Raw genomic sequence first — 17,604 nt, 5'->3', positions numbered from 1 at the left:
GCAAAATGGACGCCTAGAGTAGCATTGGTGCGAGGATCAGCCAATCAGCGGCCTTCGCGCTCCCCCGTCATCCAATCAGCCGCCGAGTTGTAGCCGGGCGTTCATTCTTGCTTTCCAAAGGCGGGAGGTCACACAGATTCAAATATTCCAATAGATATTTATCATTCAGAAGGATTTTTTACTTTCGTGATGTGATTATTAACAGTTGCTATTTATCTAAATGTGAAATAGGGTAAAACTTGTATTTTGTTGAATATTTTGGTCACGTGCAGCATTCTCCTTCCCGCCTGAGGAGTAACGACCGTACATATAATATATATACTTTTCTTAAGTAATTATAATAATTCACTTACAAATGCAAATAACATAATAAATGCAATACATAAAATATAATAGCTACATGAATAATTACAAATATACAGCATTTTTGCAGATATAAAATGTAAATACAAAAAAGCATAAACAAACCTAGTTTATCAATATACATGAAGAAATATTAATATAAAACAGAATCAGAGTATTTTTTTATGTCTATGAAATAAACAAGTCAATTACATAACACAGTACTAATGCATTTAGAGAAAACGGTATATTTTTAACGGTATCTATTGTAAAAAGAAAAGAAAAAAACATTCGGGAAGTAGCACTGGTGAGTATTACAGTAGTGATATTAGTAATAGTTGTAGTAGTAGTAGTAGTAGTAGTAGTGGTAGTGGTAGTTAGTTGCAGTTGCAGTTGCAGCAACAGCAGCAGCAGCAGCATTAATAGTAATGGTGGTGGTGGTGGTGGTAGTAGTAGTAGTAGTAGTAGCAGCAGTAATATAGCAATAGTAGTGGTTGTGGTAGCGGTAAGAGTAAGAGCAGTAGCAGCAGTAGTAAGAGTAGTAGTAATAGGAAGTAGTAGTAGTAGTAGTAGTAGTAGTAGTATAGTAGTAGTAGTAGCAGCAGTAGTAGTACTAGAAGTAGTAGTAATAGTAAAACAATTCAATCAAATCAGAGAGAGAGAGAGAGAGAGAGAGAGAGAGAGAGAGAGAGAGAGAGAGAGAGAGAGAGGCAACCCTTTCAATAACAATAACAACAGACACATCACAACTTTATTTTTCCCAACAACAACAACAACTACAACAACAGTAATCTCCATAACTCCTGGAATGTTCATAGTAGTAGTAGTAGTAGTAGTAGTAGTAATAGTAGTAGTAGTGGTAGTTATACGTACACAAAGGAATAATACTGTAAAAACCCTATTAATTCATTATCTATACATCTATAATAATAATAATAATAATAATAATAAAATAATAATAATAATAATAATAATAGTAGTAGTAGTAGTAGTAGTAAGCCTATCTATTTATTTGGATTCTGTGCACCTTACGCCATTATCTGGCCAGTAATAATAGTAGTCGTAATAATATCCTTACATTACATCTACAAGCTAGCCTAACTATAAGTGCATACTTTACAAACATTTCAGTCACCCATCTCAAGTAACACACATCGCTAATTATCACTGTACATTTCTTACATATTTATATCAACAACTTCACCCAATCACGCCCAGTACCTTTATATGGACTATGATACATAACGTGGCTTTGGATTTATATATATATTATCTGTATATTGTTACGTTGAATATATTAGTATCTATATATTATCTGTCTCTCTCTCTATCTATATATTTCTATACATCAAAAGCGAAGGAGATACACGAAAAATAGAATAAATTAAATGCAAGGTTGATTATGTAATGATTGTAATAGTTAAATAATAGTTAAAATTCAATTGCTCTTACTATACATGATTATTATTATTACTATTATTATTATTATTATTATTATTATGAATACGTGCCTAAATTAAACCCATTATTAAAACGGCTCTGACTAACATTATATACACCAATTATTACTATTATGCATACGAGCCTAAATCAAATCCATTATTAAAACATCTACATTTAATACATATACGTACACCTTCTTAATTCTACCATACATACATTTCTTTTACCTTACAATATATCCAATAAACAATAAAAACGACGAAGTGATTTCCTATTTCACCTTATAGTTTTCTAATTTAATGTAATCTCAAGGAACCTGCTTCAATTTGTTTTAGGTATTTTTAATTGATTAGCTCTCTATTGGTTTTTGTACCCCTCTAATGCTACGTTCTAGAATTGGGATATTTTTACTTAATTTACTGTTACATCATATCGTTCTAGTCAAATTAAAGGTTTAGTTTAATGTTTTGGCTTTTTTTAAAATTCGCTATTATAATCTCTAGTGTAATATAATTGTGATATTTATAATGTATTTACTCTATTTCCTCTTATTTTATTTTATTTTTTTTCTCCCATCACTATTTTCAAAGATCACAAACATCAAGAACCCATTTTCATACGTTTTCTTTCCTTTTCTTTTTGTTTTATTAATTTATTTATTTTTTCTTCTTCATTGTGGTTTATAGAATCTCAGCTTAACACTGCAATAATTCACACAAACAATCTTGAAAAAACCTCTTACAGAATTCAAGTTTAACATCACAATGCCCCCAGAAAAACACCCTTCAAAACTCGTAATCACAGTTCGGCATCACAAAAAAATAATGAAAATAAATAAATAAATAAATAAATAAATAAATAAATAAATAAATAAAATACAAAAAAAAACTCAAAAACTCTTAATTCCAGTTTAGCATTATAAATTTCTCCCCAACTCTTGAAAACTCTTAATTTCAGTTTAACATCACAATTCCCACTCATGATAAATTCTTCATTCCAGTTTAACATTGCAAGAATTCCCCACAAATATATTCCAGTATTTTTTTTCTTCATATATTATTAAACATTTTTTATTTCAATTTTCCCTACCCATATATGTATCTATTTCTATATAATACTCTTCTATGTATCTTTCTTTTTTTTCATATATTTTCTTTTCTTTCTTTTCTTCCTTTTCATATTTGCAAACATTTATAATTTAATTCAACACATATTTATTGCTAATCCACACCTTTCTAATTTTTATATATATATTTTTTTTCATATTTTTTGTTATTTATTCTCTCTAAACACAAACACACCCTCAATCTAATTTTTTTTCTTTTCTCTTCTTTTTCTCTTTTCTTCCCTTTTTTCATTTCCTATTATGCATTTTTGTTATTTATTTTCCTTCTCTATTCCAAATCTTCCTATATATATTACTTTTTCTGCATTTTCTCCTTTTTCTATCTCTTTTTCAACTTAAGCCTTTATAAATTAATAACATAACATTTTTACATCTATAAACACTTATCTATAGCTGCATTGTCTTCCTCAGTAGTAGTAGTAGTAGTAGTAGTAGTAGTAGTAGTAGTAGTAGTAGTAGTAGTAGTAGTAGTAGTAGTAGTAGGTGGTGGTGGTGGTGGTGGTGGTGGTGGTAGTGGGTGTAACTGTAATATAAGGCAAAGTTAGATTAGATTAAGTTAGGTTAGGTTAAGTTAGGTTAAGTTAGGTTAGGTTAAGTTAGGTTAAGTTAGGTTAGGTTAAGTTAGGTTAGGTTAGGTTAGGTTAGGTTAAGTTAGGTTAGGTTAGGTTAGGTTAGGTTAGATTAGATTAGGTTAAGTTTTGGTTAGGTTAAGTTTTGGTTAGGTTAAGTTTGCATAGGTAAGGTGAGATTAGGTTAAGTTAAATTTGGTTAAGTTAAGTTTAAGTTCAGTTAAATTAAACAAGTTTACTAACACACCCAAAATACACTCAAAACAGCAAAACACACTGAAAACACATCCAAAACACCCACAACACACCCAAAACACCCACAAAACACACCCAAAACACCCCTGTACACACCTGCACATGCCCGCCACACCCTACTACAGGTGTGTGGCGCTCAGATCCCTCTCCGGCAGCTGTCTCAGTTTAATGGACCCATCAGCGCCACAAGAGAAGAGGCGGTTTGAGCTGTCCAGGTAGAGCTGTGTGACTCCCTGGCTTAAGTTTTTGAAGAGGGTAGACTTTGAATGTTCCCCACTCAGGTTGTAGATTAAATTGTGCACTCCTAGACCCCAGACCTGCGTGTGTGGGGTAGCAGTGTTAGCGGGGAGAGGAGAAAGGGGAGGTGAATGAGGAAAGAAAGCAAGAAAACAGTAAAAACAAAAAATATTATAATTTCTGTGCATATCTCAGATTTTATTCAGCTTAAGTGAGGAAAAAATTGAGAATAAGAGATAAATAAAAATCATGGAAAAATTAAAGTAACGTCTCTCTCTCTCTCTCTCTCTCTCACCTTAATGTCACCGTCAGCTGATCCAGTACAGAAGAATTCCTCGCTGTGGTCGAGAGCCATGCATTTGATTGCTGAGTCATGTGCCTGGGAGAAGAAGAGGAGGAGGAGGAGGAAGAGGAGGAGGAAGAGGAGAAAAGTGTATTATATTAGCTGCACAAACATGACTAATTAAAACACACACACACACACACACACACACACACACACATACCTGGAACCTGTGACGAAGAGTGCGTTGTCTAATGTCGAAGATGCAGACAGCTCCCTTCTTACCGGCAGAGAGGAGCAGCTGGTGGTGGGGAGCATACAGCAGGGAGGAGGCACCACTCTCATGACACAACCAGGCTGGCAGAGAGAGAGAGAGGAGAGGAGAGAGAATGCTTAGTCAGGCAAATATAATGTGTTTAAGCTTTAAAAGTTAAACACTGGTCTTCTAACACACACACACACACACACACACACACACCAAAAACACACCAAAACATCCCTAAACCCCTGAAACACTCCTAAACACCCTAAAACACTTCCAAACACCCTAAAACACTCCCATACATCCTAAAACACTCTCAAACATCCTAAAACATTCCAAAACACCCCTAAATACACTCCCAAACACACACACACACACACACACACACACACACACTTACAGACAACATTAGCCTTGCGTTGTGGCAGCAGGGTGTCCCACAAAGCTACATTCTTGTGCTCCGAGCTCTGGCCGGCTGTGGCGAGGAGCGAAGACGAACCAAGGAACACAAAGTCGCTGCCGTGCTTGCTGTGACACTGGTGGCTCTGGGGGAGGGGGGGGGTTAGTTAGGTGCAGTGTGGTGGGGTGGGGTTGGCTTGGGTTGGGTTAGGTTAGGTTAGGTTACTACTACTACTACTACTACTACTACTTCCATTATTACTTTACTCTGTGATCTCTTTTCTTTAATTTTTTCCTCTCTCTCTCTCTCTCTCTCTCTCTCTTGTTTTCTATTTCATCTATTTCTATTACTACTACTACTACTACTACTACTACTACTACTACTACTACTACTACTACAACACTACTATTTCTTCATTTCTTTTCCCTCGTCCTCTCACCACCACCACCACCACCACCATAACAACAACAACAACAACAACTATTACTTCTCTTTCTCCTCCACCACCACCATCACCACCACACACTCACGTAGAAGGGCTTGCTGACGGAGGATGACAGGCCAAGCTGGTAGAGGGACAGGTTTCCATCGCCATCCACCACTCCGAACTTGCTGCCCTGTGGAGGAAGGAACATTTGAGGGGCTGTGGGCAAAGAAGGAGGTTTTGTGGGTGTTTGAAAGGAGTCCTGGATGCATTTAGGTACAGAGAGGATGGGTTGAGAGGACACAGGAGAGAAACGCAAAAGATTCATGACTGGTTGGACATAGAGAGAGGCTGGGTTGAGAGGACAGTGGAAAGGAAGAGCTGGATAAACAATGACAGAGAGAAAAAGATGTGATAGACGCAAGGAGTGTACTTCAACTAAAGGGAGGACTGAACACACACACACACACACACATACTCACCTGCTGGTTGAACCTCACCCTGGCCACCTTAGCAAACGTGCCACCAGGCCTGGGACGCGCTACGGCAGTGTGATGGTGCCACTCCCGCACAACTACTGACCCGTCCTGGCACCCCACCAAGTCTGTAATGGGGGGAGGGGTGTGAGGGGTGTGGATGGAGTTAGTCTCGTTGCAAAGTGTTCGGATTGGGGTACTGTGTGTTAGGTTAGGTTAGGTTAGGTTAGGTTAGGTTAAGTTTGGTTAAGTTAGGTTAGGTTATATTTCAAGTTTATTTCAAGTACAAGCTGAAAACCCTTGTAATAACCCTAACTTACCTGCCTGTCTCCCCTCCTCCTACAGCCTCCTTGCCCTACACTTCCTTCTTTCCCTCACCACTGTTCTGTCCACCTTCCTAATGCAAGAGTTAACCAGTATTCTCAGTCTTTCACCACTCTTCTGTCCACCTCCCTAATGCAAGAGTTAACCAGTATTCTCAGTCTTTCACCACTATTCTGTCCACCTCCCTAATGCAAGAGTTAACCAGTATTCTCAGTCTCTCACCACTATTCTGTCCACCTCCCTAATGCAAGAGTTAACCAGTAGTTCTCAGTCTTTCACCACTATTCTGTCCACCTCCCTAATGCAAGAGTTAACCAGTATTCTCAATCTTTCACCCCTCTCACTGCCACACTCCTAACCTCCCTGCCTGCTGCTGTATTCCCCCTGCCTGTGACTTGAACTCTTTCAGGAGGGAGGCTGCAAGACATCCTACAATTCTGAATGATCCTTTTTTTACCTTTCTTTGGGGACCAGTGCCTCAGACCACCACCACCACCACCACCACCACCACCACTACTACTACTACCACTACTACTACTTACACAGCGGCAGTACAGGGTGTGATGTCATTCTCCTGGTGCCCTCCACGCGATGACTCAGCAGCTGATGATGACAATAATAATGATGATGGTGATAATAGTAATAATAAAAGAAATAATTATAATAGAATAATAAAAAATACTACTACTAATACCAACACTAATAATACAGTACAAATATAAATAATAATAATAATAATAATAATAATAATAATAATAATAATAATAATAATAATAATAATAATAATAATAATAATAATAATAATAATATGTAACATCAATAAAAAAAAAAATATATATATATATATATATATATATATATATATATATATATATATATATATATATATATATATATATATATATATATATATATATATATATATATAATGAAATAACAATAATAGTAATGATAAAAAAAAATGATAATATTTAGAGTAATAACAATAATAATAATAATAATAACAATAATAATAATAATAATAATAATAATAATAATAATAATAATGATAATGATAATAATAATAATAATAATAATAATAATGAAATAATAATAATAATAATAATAATAATAATAATAATAATAATAATAATAATAATAATAATAATAATAATAGCAATAATGATCATTACAAAAGCAATAAAATAACAATAATAATAACTTTCATGCATGGCTAAGCAGAGAGAGAGAGAGAGAGAGAGAGAGAGAGAGAGAGAGAGAGAGAGAGAGAGAGAGAGAGAGAGAGAGAGAGAGAGAGAGAGAGAGAGAGAGAGAGAGAGAGAGAGAGAGAGAGAGAGAAATGTAATTTCTAACACAAGCATGTAGGCATAATACAACAACAACAACAACAACAACAACAACAACAACAACAACAACAATAACAACAACAATAAAAAAACAACAACAACAACAAGAATAAGAAATATGTAAAAAAGTAACAAATTTTGAGAGAGAGAGAGAGAGAGAGAGAGAGAGAGAGAGAGAGAGAGAGAGAGAGAGAGAGAGAGAGAGAGAGAGAGAGAGAGAGAGAGAGAGAGAGAGAGAGAGAGAGAGAGAGAGAGAGAATAGGCAAGCTGGCAGGGTGTAGCAATAGTAGTAGCAGTAATAGCAGTAGTAGCAGTAGCAGTAGTAGTAGTAGTAGCAGTAACAGTAGTAGTAGTAGTAGTAGTAGTAGTAGTAGTAGTAGTAGTAGTAGTAGTAGTAGTAGTAGTAGTAGTAGTAGTAGTAGTAGTAGTAGTAGCAGAAGAGCAAGACATACAGACATACAGACACCATACTCATCTCTTCACAAATTCATGGTAACAGTAACACAAAAATATAGGCCTATCATAATTTATCAATGGCAGTTTTTACATATTCATTCATTTATCTATTTACTTGATTTGCTCATTTTTATCTTTATTTTTCCATGTTATAAAATGAAGCTTTATTTATCAATTTTTTTTATGATCTATTTATTTATTTTTGTTTGTAAAGTTCTGAATTATTTTGTGCATTTCTGTTTTTCTTTCTAAATTACAAATGAGTTTTCCTGACTATTTATTTTAATTACCTACTTCCTTTCTTTAATTATGAATGGCATTTTTATCATTTATTTTCACTTATTTCTGAATGGTCTCTCTTCACAATAGGTAGGGCATGCAAACAGCAGGCTATCATGGCCACACCAGGCTGGGAGGGGTGGTGCTGTGGTCAAGGTAACACAGCACACACAGCACAGCCACTCAACATGCCGAGGCCACATCAACAGCAGGGTAACGACAGCAGGGTAACGACAGCCAGTGACATGACAGAACAAGCAGGCAGATCTGTATGTCTATCTAAGGCCTGTACATATACTATAGGCCTGTATTCTGAAAGGCTCTGCTCCCTCACCACCACTGTTTTTCAAGGCCATAGAGATGAATTGCCGGGTTCTCAAGAGTGTTTCTCCTGTTCATAATGTAGAAATGTTGTTAATCTGTCACTAGAGCCACAAAAAACATCCTTGAAAACCTATGTCATTTCAAACTAAAGCATTTTAAGAGTATTTCTCCTGTTGATAATGCAGAAATATTGTTAATCTGTCACTAGAGCCACAAAAAACATCCTTGAAAACCTATGTCATTTCAACTAAAGCATTTTAAGAGTATTTCTCCTGTTCATAATGTAGAAATGTTGTTAATCTGTCACTAGAGCCACAAAAAACATCCTTGAAAACCTATGTCATTTCAACTGAAGCATTTTAAGAGTATTTCCTCCTGTTGATAATGCAGAAATATTGTTAATCTGTCACTACAACCATAAAGATACCTTAAAACCTTTGTAGCTTCAACTAGAGCCTTTTAAAAGAGTATTTCTCCCTTTTAATAGTGAAGAAATGTTATTAATCTGTCACTACAACCATAAAAACACCCTTGAAAACCCATGTGGCTTCAACTAGAGCCTTTGGAAAGTAGTGGAGATGCAGTGCAGAAGTGGTGCAGAATACAGTTCATAATTTGGGGGCAGCAGATTAATAAAGGGGTTGTATTCTTAAACACTGTGTTCTCTCTCCCAGATCAGGACTGTTTTGAAAGCCCACAGATGACTAGACACCCTTGAGAACCCCAGTAACTTCCACTACAGCCCGTCAAACTATACAACCCTGAAAACATCCTTCAGAACCCCAGTAACTTCCACTACAGCCTGTCAAACTATCACTGGAGCCCTGAGAACACCCTTGAAAACCCCAGTAACTTCCAATACACCCTACCAAACTATAGAACCTTGAAAACACCCTTGAAAACTCCAGAAACTTCCACTACAGGCTATTAAACTCTTAAAAACCCCAATAACTTCCACTACAGCCAGTTAAACTCTTGAAAACCCCAGTAACTTCCACTACAACCTGTTAAACTCTTGAAAATCCCAGTAACTTCCAATACAGCCAGTTAAACTCTTAAAAACCCCAGTAACTTCCACTACAGCCTGTCAAACTATCACTGGAACCCTGAGAACACCCTTGAAAACCCCAGTAACACCCACAACACCCTGGGACTAGATAGACAGAGCATTGTGTTTCAAGAATACACCCCCACTTTCTCTCACCGGCCGGAGGTAATGTCTGCTTCTCTCCCACACAAAGCGACAGAAACGAGGATTGGACGCTCCTGGGATGCCTTTCAGTTCCTTAAGCTGTGTGTTTGGTGTGTGTGTGTGTGTGTGTGTGTGTGTGTGTGTGTGTGTGTGTGTGTGTGTGTGTGTGTGTGTGTGTGTGTTTTGGGGGAGTTGGTGTTTTGGTGTGTTTTGAGGTGTTTTGGTGTGTTTTTGGTGTTTTTTGGGTGTTTTTAGTGTGTTTTTGATGTGTTTTGGTGTGTTTTAATGTGTTTTAGGGGAGTTTTGGTGTGTTTTTGATGTTTTGGGGTGTTTTTGGTGTTTTTTGGGTGTTTTTGGTGTGTTTTTGGTGTGTTTTTGGTGTTTTTTTGGTGTTTTTGGTGTTTTTTGGTGTTTTAATGTGTTTTTGGGGTGTTTTTGGGGTTTTTGGTGTTTTTGGTGTGTTTTTTGGTGTTTTTGATGTGTTTTGAGATGTTTTGATGTGTTTTCAGGGTGTTTTGGTGTGTTTTTGGTGTTTTTGGGGTGTTTTTGGTGTTTTTGGGGTGTTTTTGGTGTTTTGGTGTGTTTTTTGGGGTGTTTTGGTATATTTTTAGGGTGTTTTTGATGTTATGGTGTGTTTTTTGGTGTTTTTTTTTTGGCATTTTGGTATTATGGTGTGTGTGTGTGTGTGTGTGTGTGTGTGTTAGGACCAAGACACCACTTGTTATTCCCACTGTACACACACACACACACACACACACACACATAAACACACACAATATTCCAAAGTTTATCACAATGACAAACAAACATTTATCATAGAGGGAGAGGGAGGGAGAGGGAGAGGGAGAGGGAGAGGGAGAGGGAGAGGGAGAGGGAGAGAGAGAGGGAGAGAGAGAGAGGGTGAGGGAAAGAGTGCAAAGATTAAAATTAGTAAAAAAAGTTACTAAATAAATAAACAAACATACATACATACATACAAACTTAGTGATGTTAGTGTGTGTGCACGTTTGTAAGGGTGTGAGCGTCTAAAAGCGTACATACTGGGTGGTTGGCATACACACACACACACACACACACACACACACACACACACACACACACACACACACACACACACACACACACACACACACACACCAAAACCATACACACACACACACACACGCGCACGCATGCACGCAGACAAGCATTCATATGAAGAAGTGTGTGTGTGTGTGTGTGTGTGTGTGTGTGTGTGTGTGTGTGTGTGTGTGTGTGTGTGTGTGTGTGTGTGTGTGTGTGTGCAAAAACTTACAAATGAACTAAGAAATACCAAAATATACAGAGAGAGAGAGAGAGAGAGAGAGAGAGAGAGAGAGAGAGAGAGAGAGAGAGAGAGAGAGAGAGAGAGAGAGAGAGAGAGAGAGAGAGAGAGAGAGAGAGAGAGAGACAAAACCTTCTCTCTCTAAAATATAAATTAATTAATAAATGAAATAAATAAATAAACTGAAATCTATTGATGTAATTTTTGAGAAAGAAAAACAATAAATAGGAAATGGAAAAAAATAAATTGATGTTAATGAGGAAAGAAAGAAAATGAACAAGAATGAAATAGAATAAATATTTAAAAAAAATGAATAAGAATATATGAATAAATAAATGAATAAAAATAGGAATCAATGAAGGTGAGAAAAAATGAAATAAAAATAATTAGAATGACTGAGAATGAAATGAATAAATAAAATAAAAAATATGAACAAAATAAATAAAAATAAATAAACTGATAAAAATAAAAATGAATAAAACTGAAAAACATGAATGACTGAGAATGAAATGAATAAAGATGAATTAATGAAGAGATTTTGTAGAATAGTGAGTAAATAATTAATTAATGATGATGAATATGTGTTTTTCTGGGGGATAATGAAGGAAAGTGATTTTTTTGTATGATAATGAATGATAATAAATGAGTAAGTTTTTGCAATTATGAATAAGATAAATTAATAAGTTTTTTTGGGGGGGATAATGAATGAAAATAATGAATAAGTTTTTTTTGGGATTAATGAATGAAAATAAATGAAGAAGTTTTTGGGATAATGAATGAAAATAATGAATAAGTTTTTTGGGATTAATGAATGAAAATAATGAATAAGTTTTTTGGGATTAATGAATGAAAATAATGAATAAGTTTTTTTGGGATTAATGAATGAAAATAATGAATAAGTTTTTTGGGATTAATGAATGAAAATAAATGAAGTTTTTGGAATTAATGAATGAAAATAATGAATAATTTTTTGAGGGGATAATGAATGAAAAAATGAACAAGTTTTTTTGATAAGGTAACAAATTCTATAAAGTAATTTCTCAAGATGGAATATAAAGTTTGGGAAAAAAGTTAAATGAAGGGGCACAGAATATTTGAGAGAGAGAGAGAGAGAGAGAGAGAGAGAGAGAGAGAGAGAGAGAGAGAGAGAGAGAGAGAGAGAGAGAGAGAGAGAGAGAGAGAGATTGAGTGAGTGATTGAGTGCATGAGTGAGTGCGGGCCAGAGGTTGAGTGAGTGAGCAAGTGCGTGTGTGAGTGAGTGCGTGAGTGCGTACGTGCGAGAGATTTGAGTGAGTGAGCGAGTGCGTGTGTGAGAGAGAGAGAGAGAGAGAGAGAGAGAGAGAGAGAGAGAGAGAGAGAGAGAGAGAGAGAGAGAGAGAGAGAGAGAGAGAGAGAGAGAGAGAGAGAGAGAGAGAGAGAGAGAGAGAGAGAGAGAGAGAGAGAGAGAGAGAGAGAGAGAGCGAGTGAGTGAAAGCAAAGCGCAAACAAGCAAAACAAACAAGCAAGGCAGGAAACAAACAAACAAACAAACAAACAAACAAAGCCAAACACAATCTCTTTAAAAATAAATAAATAAATAAATAAACAAAATCATACAAATATAATATTAATTACAGAGAGAGAGAGAGAGAGAGAGAGAGAGAGAGAGAGAGAGAGAGAGAGAGAGAGAGAGAGAGAGAGAGAGAGAGAGAGAGAGAGAGAGAGAGAGAGAGAGAGAGAGAGAGAGAGAGAGGAGGAATAAACAAAAGAGGAGAAGGAAAAAGAGAAGGAAGAAAGGGCAAGAAAAAGAGGAGGAGGAGGAGGAGGAGGAGGAGGAGGAGGAGGAGGAGGAGGAGGAGGAGGAGAGAGGAGGAGGAGGAGGAGGAGGAGGAAAAAGAAGATAAGGAAGAAGAGGACAAGAAGAGGCAGAGGAGGAGTAGGAGGAGGAGGAGAAGGAGGAGGAGGAGGAGGAGGAGGAATAGGATAAGGTATAGGAACACACAACACCCCCCCAATCACCCCCCCATCACCCCATCACACTCACCACATTAGTTCCCCTTCCTGTCTGCCCCATCGCTGGCCCCCCCATGCCGGAGAAATTGATGCTGGAGGAGGAGGAGAGGTTGCCGTCGAGACCTGGAGGGAATGAGAGAATGTGAGAGAGAGAGAGAGTGTGTGTTTGTTTGTTTGTTTATTTCCATCAGTCTATTTTGCATTGTTGAAAGATTAAGTTCAGATTTTTTATTTATTTATTTTATCTTATTTCATTTATTTTTTTTATTTTTTTTTTTTTTTTTTGTGTGTGTGTGTTTGTGTGTATGTGCCTCACCTGTCTTGGAAGGTTCCAGGATGGTCTTGTCCATGGGGTGTCTGAATCACCAGGAAGTTGGAGGAAGGCACAGAATCTGGTTCTCTGGAAAAACACACACACACACACAAACACACACACACACACACACACACACACACATAAGAATAACAAATAAACACACAAATCCTATATAAAAGTCATATTTATACTAAAAATTCAATCTGATATTTTTTTTCAAGACATCCCTACACTCGAACACACTCAAACACACTCACACACTCAAACACACTTAAACACACTTAAACACACTCAAACACACTCAAACACACATCAAACAGACACACTCACACACACATCACACTCAAACACATATCAAAACAACACACACACACTCACACATACATCAAACACACTAACACACACACTCGAACACACTCACACACATCAAACACACTCACACACACTCAAACCACACATCAAAACACACTCAAAACACTCACACACACATCAAACACACTCACACACACTCAAACACACATCAAACACACTCAAAACACTCACACACACATCAAACAAACACACTCAAACACACACTCACACACGACAAACACACTCAAACACACTCACACACACACACTCTCTCTCTCACACTTTTTGTTGCTCCTTAGCCAGTCTGCGTCTCTAACTTAAGGAAACACTCATTCAAAACTACAACCCCATCATATTTCTGCCTAAAACACCCCTTGCACCTCACCCAAACACATCCACACACTCCACACACTCAAACACACTCCACTTAACCCTTCCCTACTTCCTTAACCCATCCAAACCCAGCCAGACCCTCCAACACACACACAAAACCCACAAAAAACACATACTTTTTACTGAAACCCAATGAAAACTATCACTGGAACCCTGAATACACCCTTGAGAACCCCAGTAACTTCCACTACAGCCTGTTAAACTGCAAGACCCTGAAAACACCCTTGAGAACCCCAGTAACTTCCACTACAACCTGTTAAACTGCAAGACCCTGAAAACACCCTTGAAAACCCCAGTAACTTCCACTACAGCCTGTTAAACTGTAGAACCCTGAAAACACCCTTGAGAACCTCAGTAACTTCCACTACAGTCTGTTAAACACACACACACACACACATAGATCCCTCCTGTCCCTCCTCCCCACACACAAACACACACACACACACACACACTTACTTGTTCAGGGCCAGCACATCCAGTTCACACTCGTTGGTCAGCCAGGAGGGATGTTCCAGTAATAAAGATATGTCCAACTCCTGCACCTCCTTTACTGTGGCCACTGACACCAAGCCGGGGTTCACCTGACGGAAGAGAAGGCAGCGCAGATGACAGGGGAGGTATGGTGTGTGTGCGTGTGTGTGTGTGTGTGTGTGTGTGTGTGTGTGTGTGTGTGTCTAAGGTGGAGCAAGGATGAGAGGACTGGTGAAGTAAATCTCTCTCTCTCTCTCTCTCTCTCTCTCTCTCTCTCTCTCTTTTTTTTTTTTTTTTTTTTTATTTAAACAAAATTTACATCAGGCTTAAAACAACACGTTTTTTATGCTGTTATTTGAAAAGCCTATACTTAAATGTAAAGAAGAAAATATATACAAAAAGTAAACTCATCCTACTATATATATATATAGACATGATTAACACAGCACTAGTGTGGGGGGTTGTGTTTTACGCCACCTGTGTGCAGCCACTTTCACTTGCTGGAGTGTCATTGTCTGTGTATCACTCGTGGCTGCCGTAAACACATTCCACAGTCTGGAGGTTCTAGCTGTGTAAGAGCGCTGGTGCTGCCTCGAGTAAGATCGAGGCACTTGCACCAGCATGTCATTGGAGGTGGTGGTCCTGGACTCCCTCTGGACAGCTCGTGGTGGGAGCCTTATCGAGCTGAGATGAGGGACCTCCAGAACCCGGGCCTTGTGCTGGACCACCAGCGCCGACACGTCCCGCCGATGCTCCAGCGACGTGACTCCGGTCTGCTCCTCCTGCTGCTGCTGCTGCTGCTGTCCGTCCATCCCCACCAAGCGCAGGGCACGGCGTTGCACAGCATCCAGTCTCTGCAAGTGGGTGGGGGCACTCGACATCCAGGACAAGGCACTGTACTCCATACAAGGCCGTATCTGAGCCTTGTACAGTGTGAGGATGCCCCGGGAGTCGAGGTTTCCTGACATCCGACGCAGTGCAGAGACTCGCTGGGAGACCTGGTGGGCAACAGCAGCAACATGGCGGTCAAAGCGGCAGGCCACAGTCCACTGTCACTCCCAGCAACTTGACGTGTTCCTGGAGGGGAAGTGTCTGGCCTCCAAAAATCAGACAGCCTGAGACAGCTGGGGAGGCAGCTGGGGACCGTGAGATTACCATGGCCTGCGTCTTTTCTGGAGCGAAGCTGACTTGCCACGCCTCTCCCCACTCCATCACCAGCCTGAGCTGCCTATTTAGCTCTCTAACGGCTCGCTGACTGTCGGAGCGGCAGTAGGAGCGGGAGAGATTGCAGTCGTCGGCGTATGCAAGCAGAGTCGGGATTTGCCGCAGGAGGTCATCGATGTATATGTTCCACAGGATCGGGCCCAACACTGAACCCTGTGGAACTGAGGCCTGTATAGGTAACGGCTGGGATGCCTGTCCATTGATGACTACCCGGAGGGTTCTCCCCTGGAGGTAATCCTCGAGCAGTGCAAGGAGGTTGCCCTGGATACCCTTGGCGCAAAGCTTTTTTACAAGCCCCGCGTGCCAGACCCTATCAAAGGCCCCAGCAATGTCTAGGGCCACCACAAGAAGTATCCAGACCTTCGTCCAGGGCATCCTGCCAGCCTTGGGAGAGGAGGGTGAGGAGGTCCGCTGTTGAGCGGCCAGGCCGGAAGCCGAACTGTCTGTCTGAGAGGAGGCGGGGTGCTCACTCAGGTGATGACAGATGACACCTGCCACCACCTGCTCCAGCAACTTGCCCACCTCGGAGAGCAGCGAGATGGGTCTGTAGTTGCTGGGCTCAGACTTTGAGTTCTTCTTGTGGGCTGGTACCACTCGCGCCTCCTTCCATATAGAGGGCCACCTGTGCTCCATCAGGCAGGCCCTGAAGACGCTGGTGAGAGGACCTGACAGCTCACTGGCGCAACGTTTGAGGAGGCCGCGGGCTGATGTCGTCCGGGCCGGTGGCTTTGTTCTCCTCTACTTCCCTCATCAGCCGCTCCACCTGTTCACGTGTCACCTGAACATCGGCGACGGTGTGGTCTGTTTCCTGAGGGAGGTGAGGTGGACGTCTACCCGGATCAGTGACTGACATCTTCTCTGCGAAAAAATCAGCGAGTAGAGAAGCCTTGTCCTCACTGCTGGTGGCTGTTGTCCCGTCCGGCCTTGTTAGTGGAGGAACAGTGTCGCGGCGGCCTGTTCCTTGCTGCTCCTTGACAAGCCTCCACCAGGTCTTGTGGCCAACCCCTGAGCCACAGAGCTTTTGCCTCAGGTCCTCTCGCTGCTGCCGTCTCGCCCACCTGCAGGTAGCTGTCACCCGTCTACACGCCACACGGTGTTGGGCCCAGTTGTAGTGTGTTGGACGACGTTTGTACCTCACCCAGGCTTCGTGTTTAGCCTCAGCGGCCGCTCGGCCGCTCTCTCTCTCTCTCTCTCTCTCTCCTCTCTCTCTATTTTGTCTCTCTCTTTCTCTCTATCTCTATCTCTCCAGGGGTAAAAATGAGAGATGGGGGAAACACTCTCTCTCTCTCTCTCTCTCTCTCTCTCTCTCTCTCTCTCTCTCTCTCTCTCTCTCTCTCTCTCTCTCTCTCTCTCCCCCCAGGTAGGTAGTAGTTAAGAGATGACGTAAGGGAAATTCTCTCTCTCTCTCTCTCTCTCTCTCTCTCTCTCTCTCTCTCTCCTCTCTCTCTCTCTCTCTCTCTCTCTCTCTCTCCTCTCTCACCTTGTTGATGCAGAACGCGGTGATGGAATCCTGATCTTTATGTATGATCCGCACAGGCTCCAGGGTGGGGGGTGCGGGGGGAGGGGCAGGGGTGGTAGCAGCCCCGTCCGACGTGGTGCCCCCTCCCTCTGAGTGGTCCTGGTGACTCTCCCCGCCCCCCTCGGACCCCCCGTCAGCCGTGCCAGACCCATCCAGCCCATCACAGAGATCACTAACTGCGTCATCTGTGGTAGTAGTGGTGGTAGTAGTAGTAGTAGTAGTAGTAGTAGTAGTAGTAGTAGTAGTAGTAGTAGTAGTAGTAGTAGTAGTAGTAGTAGTAGAAGATAAGAAAAGAAC

General features: G+C 40.0%; 1 protein-coding gene across 1 annotated transcript in view; it reads right to left on the bottom strand.

The window, feature by feature from the left end:
• Positions 1 to 1,079: 1,079 nt before the first annotated feature.
• The window catches only part of LOC135095481 (dmX-like protein 1), a 62,811-nt gene continuing 46,286 nt past the window's right edge, over positions 1,080 to 17,604 (bottom strand). Inside the window, 13 exon segments of the mRNA XM_063996329.1 lie at positions 1,080 to 3,434; positions 3,832 to 4,052; positions 4,268 to 4,351; positions 4,479 to 4,612; positions 4,918 to 5,062; positions 5,448 to 5,534; positions 5,824 to 5,945; positions 6,684 to 6,744; positions 9,751 to 9,837; positions 13,065 to 13,161; positions 13,350 to 13,433; positions 14,550 to 14,674; positions 17,269 to 17,501. Of these exon segments, the coding sequence (XP_063852399.1) occupies positions 3,855 to 4,052; positions 4,268 to 4,351; positions 4,479 to 4,612; positions 4,918 to 5,062; positions 5,448 to 5,534; positions 5,824 to 5,945; positions 6,684 to 6,744; positions 9,751 to 9,837; positions 13,065 to 13,161; positions 13,350 to 13,433; positions 14,550 to 14,674; positions 17,269 to 17,501 (1,457 nt within the window). The 3' untranslated portion in view covers positions 1,080 to 3,434; positions 3,832 to 3,854.

This window comes from Scylla paramamosain, chromosome 49 (genome assembly GCF_035594125.1).
Source record: "Scylla paramamosain isolate STU-SP2022 chromosome 49, ASM3559412v1, whole genome shotgun sequence".
Lineage (NCBI taxonomy): Eukaryota > Metazoa > Arthropoda > Malacostraca > Decapoda > Portunidae > Scylla > Scylla paramamosain.
The sequence above is the reverse complement of the archived record's forward strand: the minus strand, read 5'-3'. Positions and strand labels throughout refer to the sequence as shown.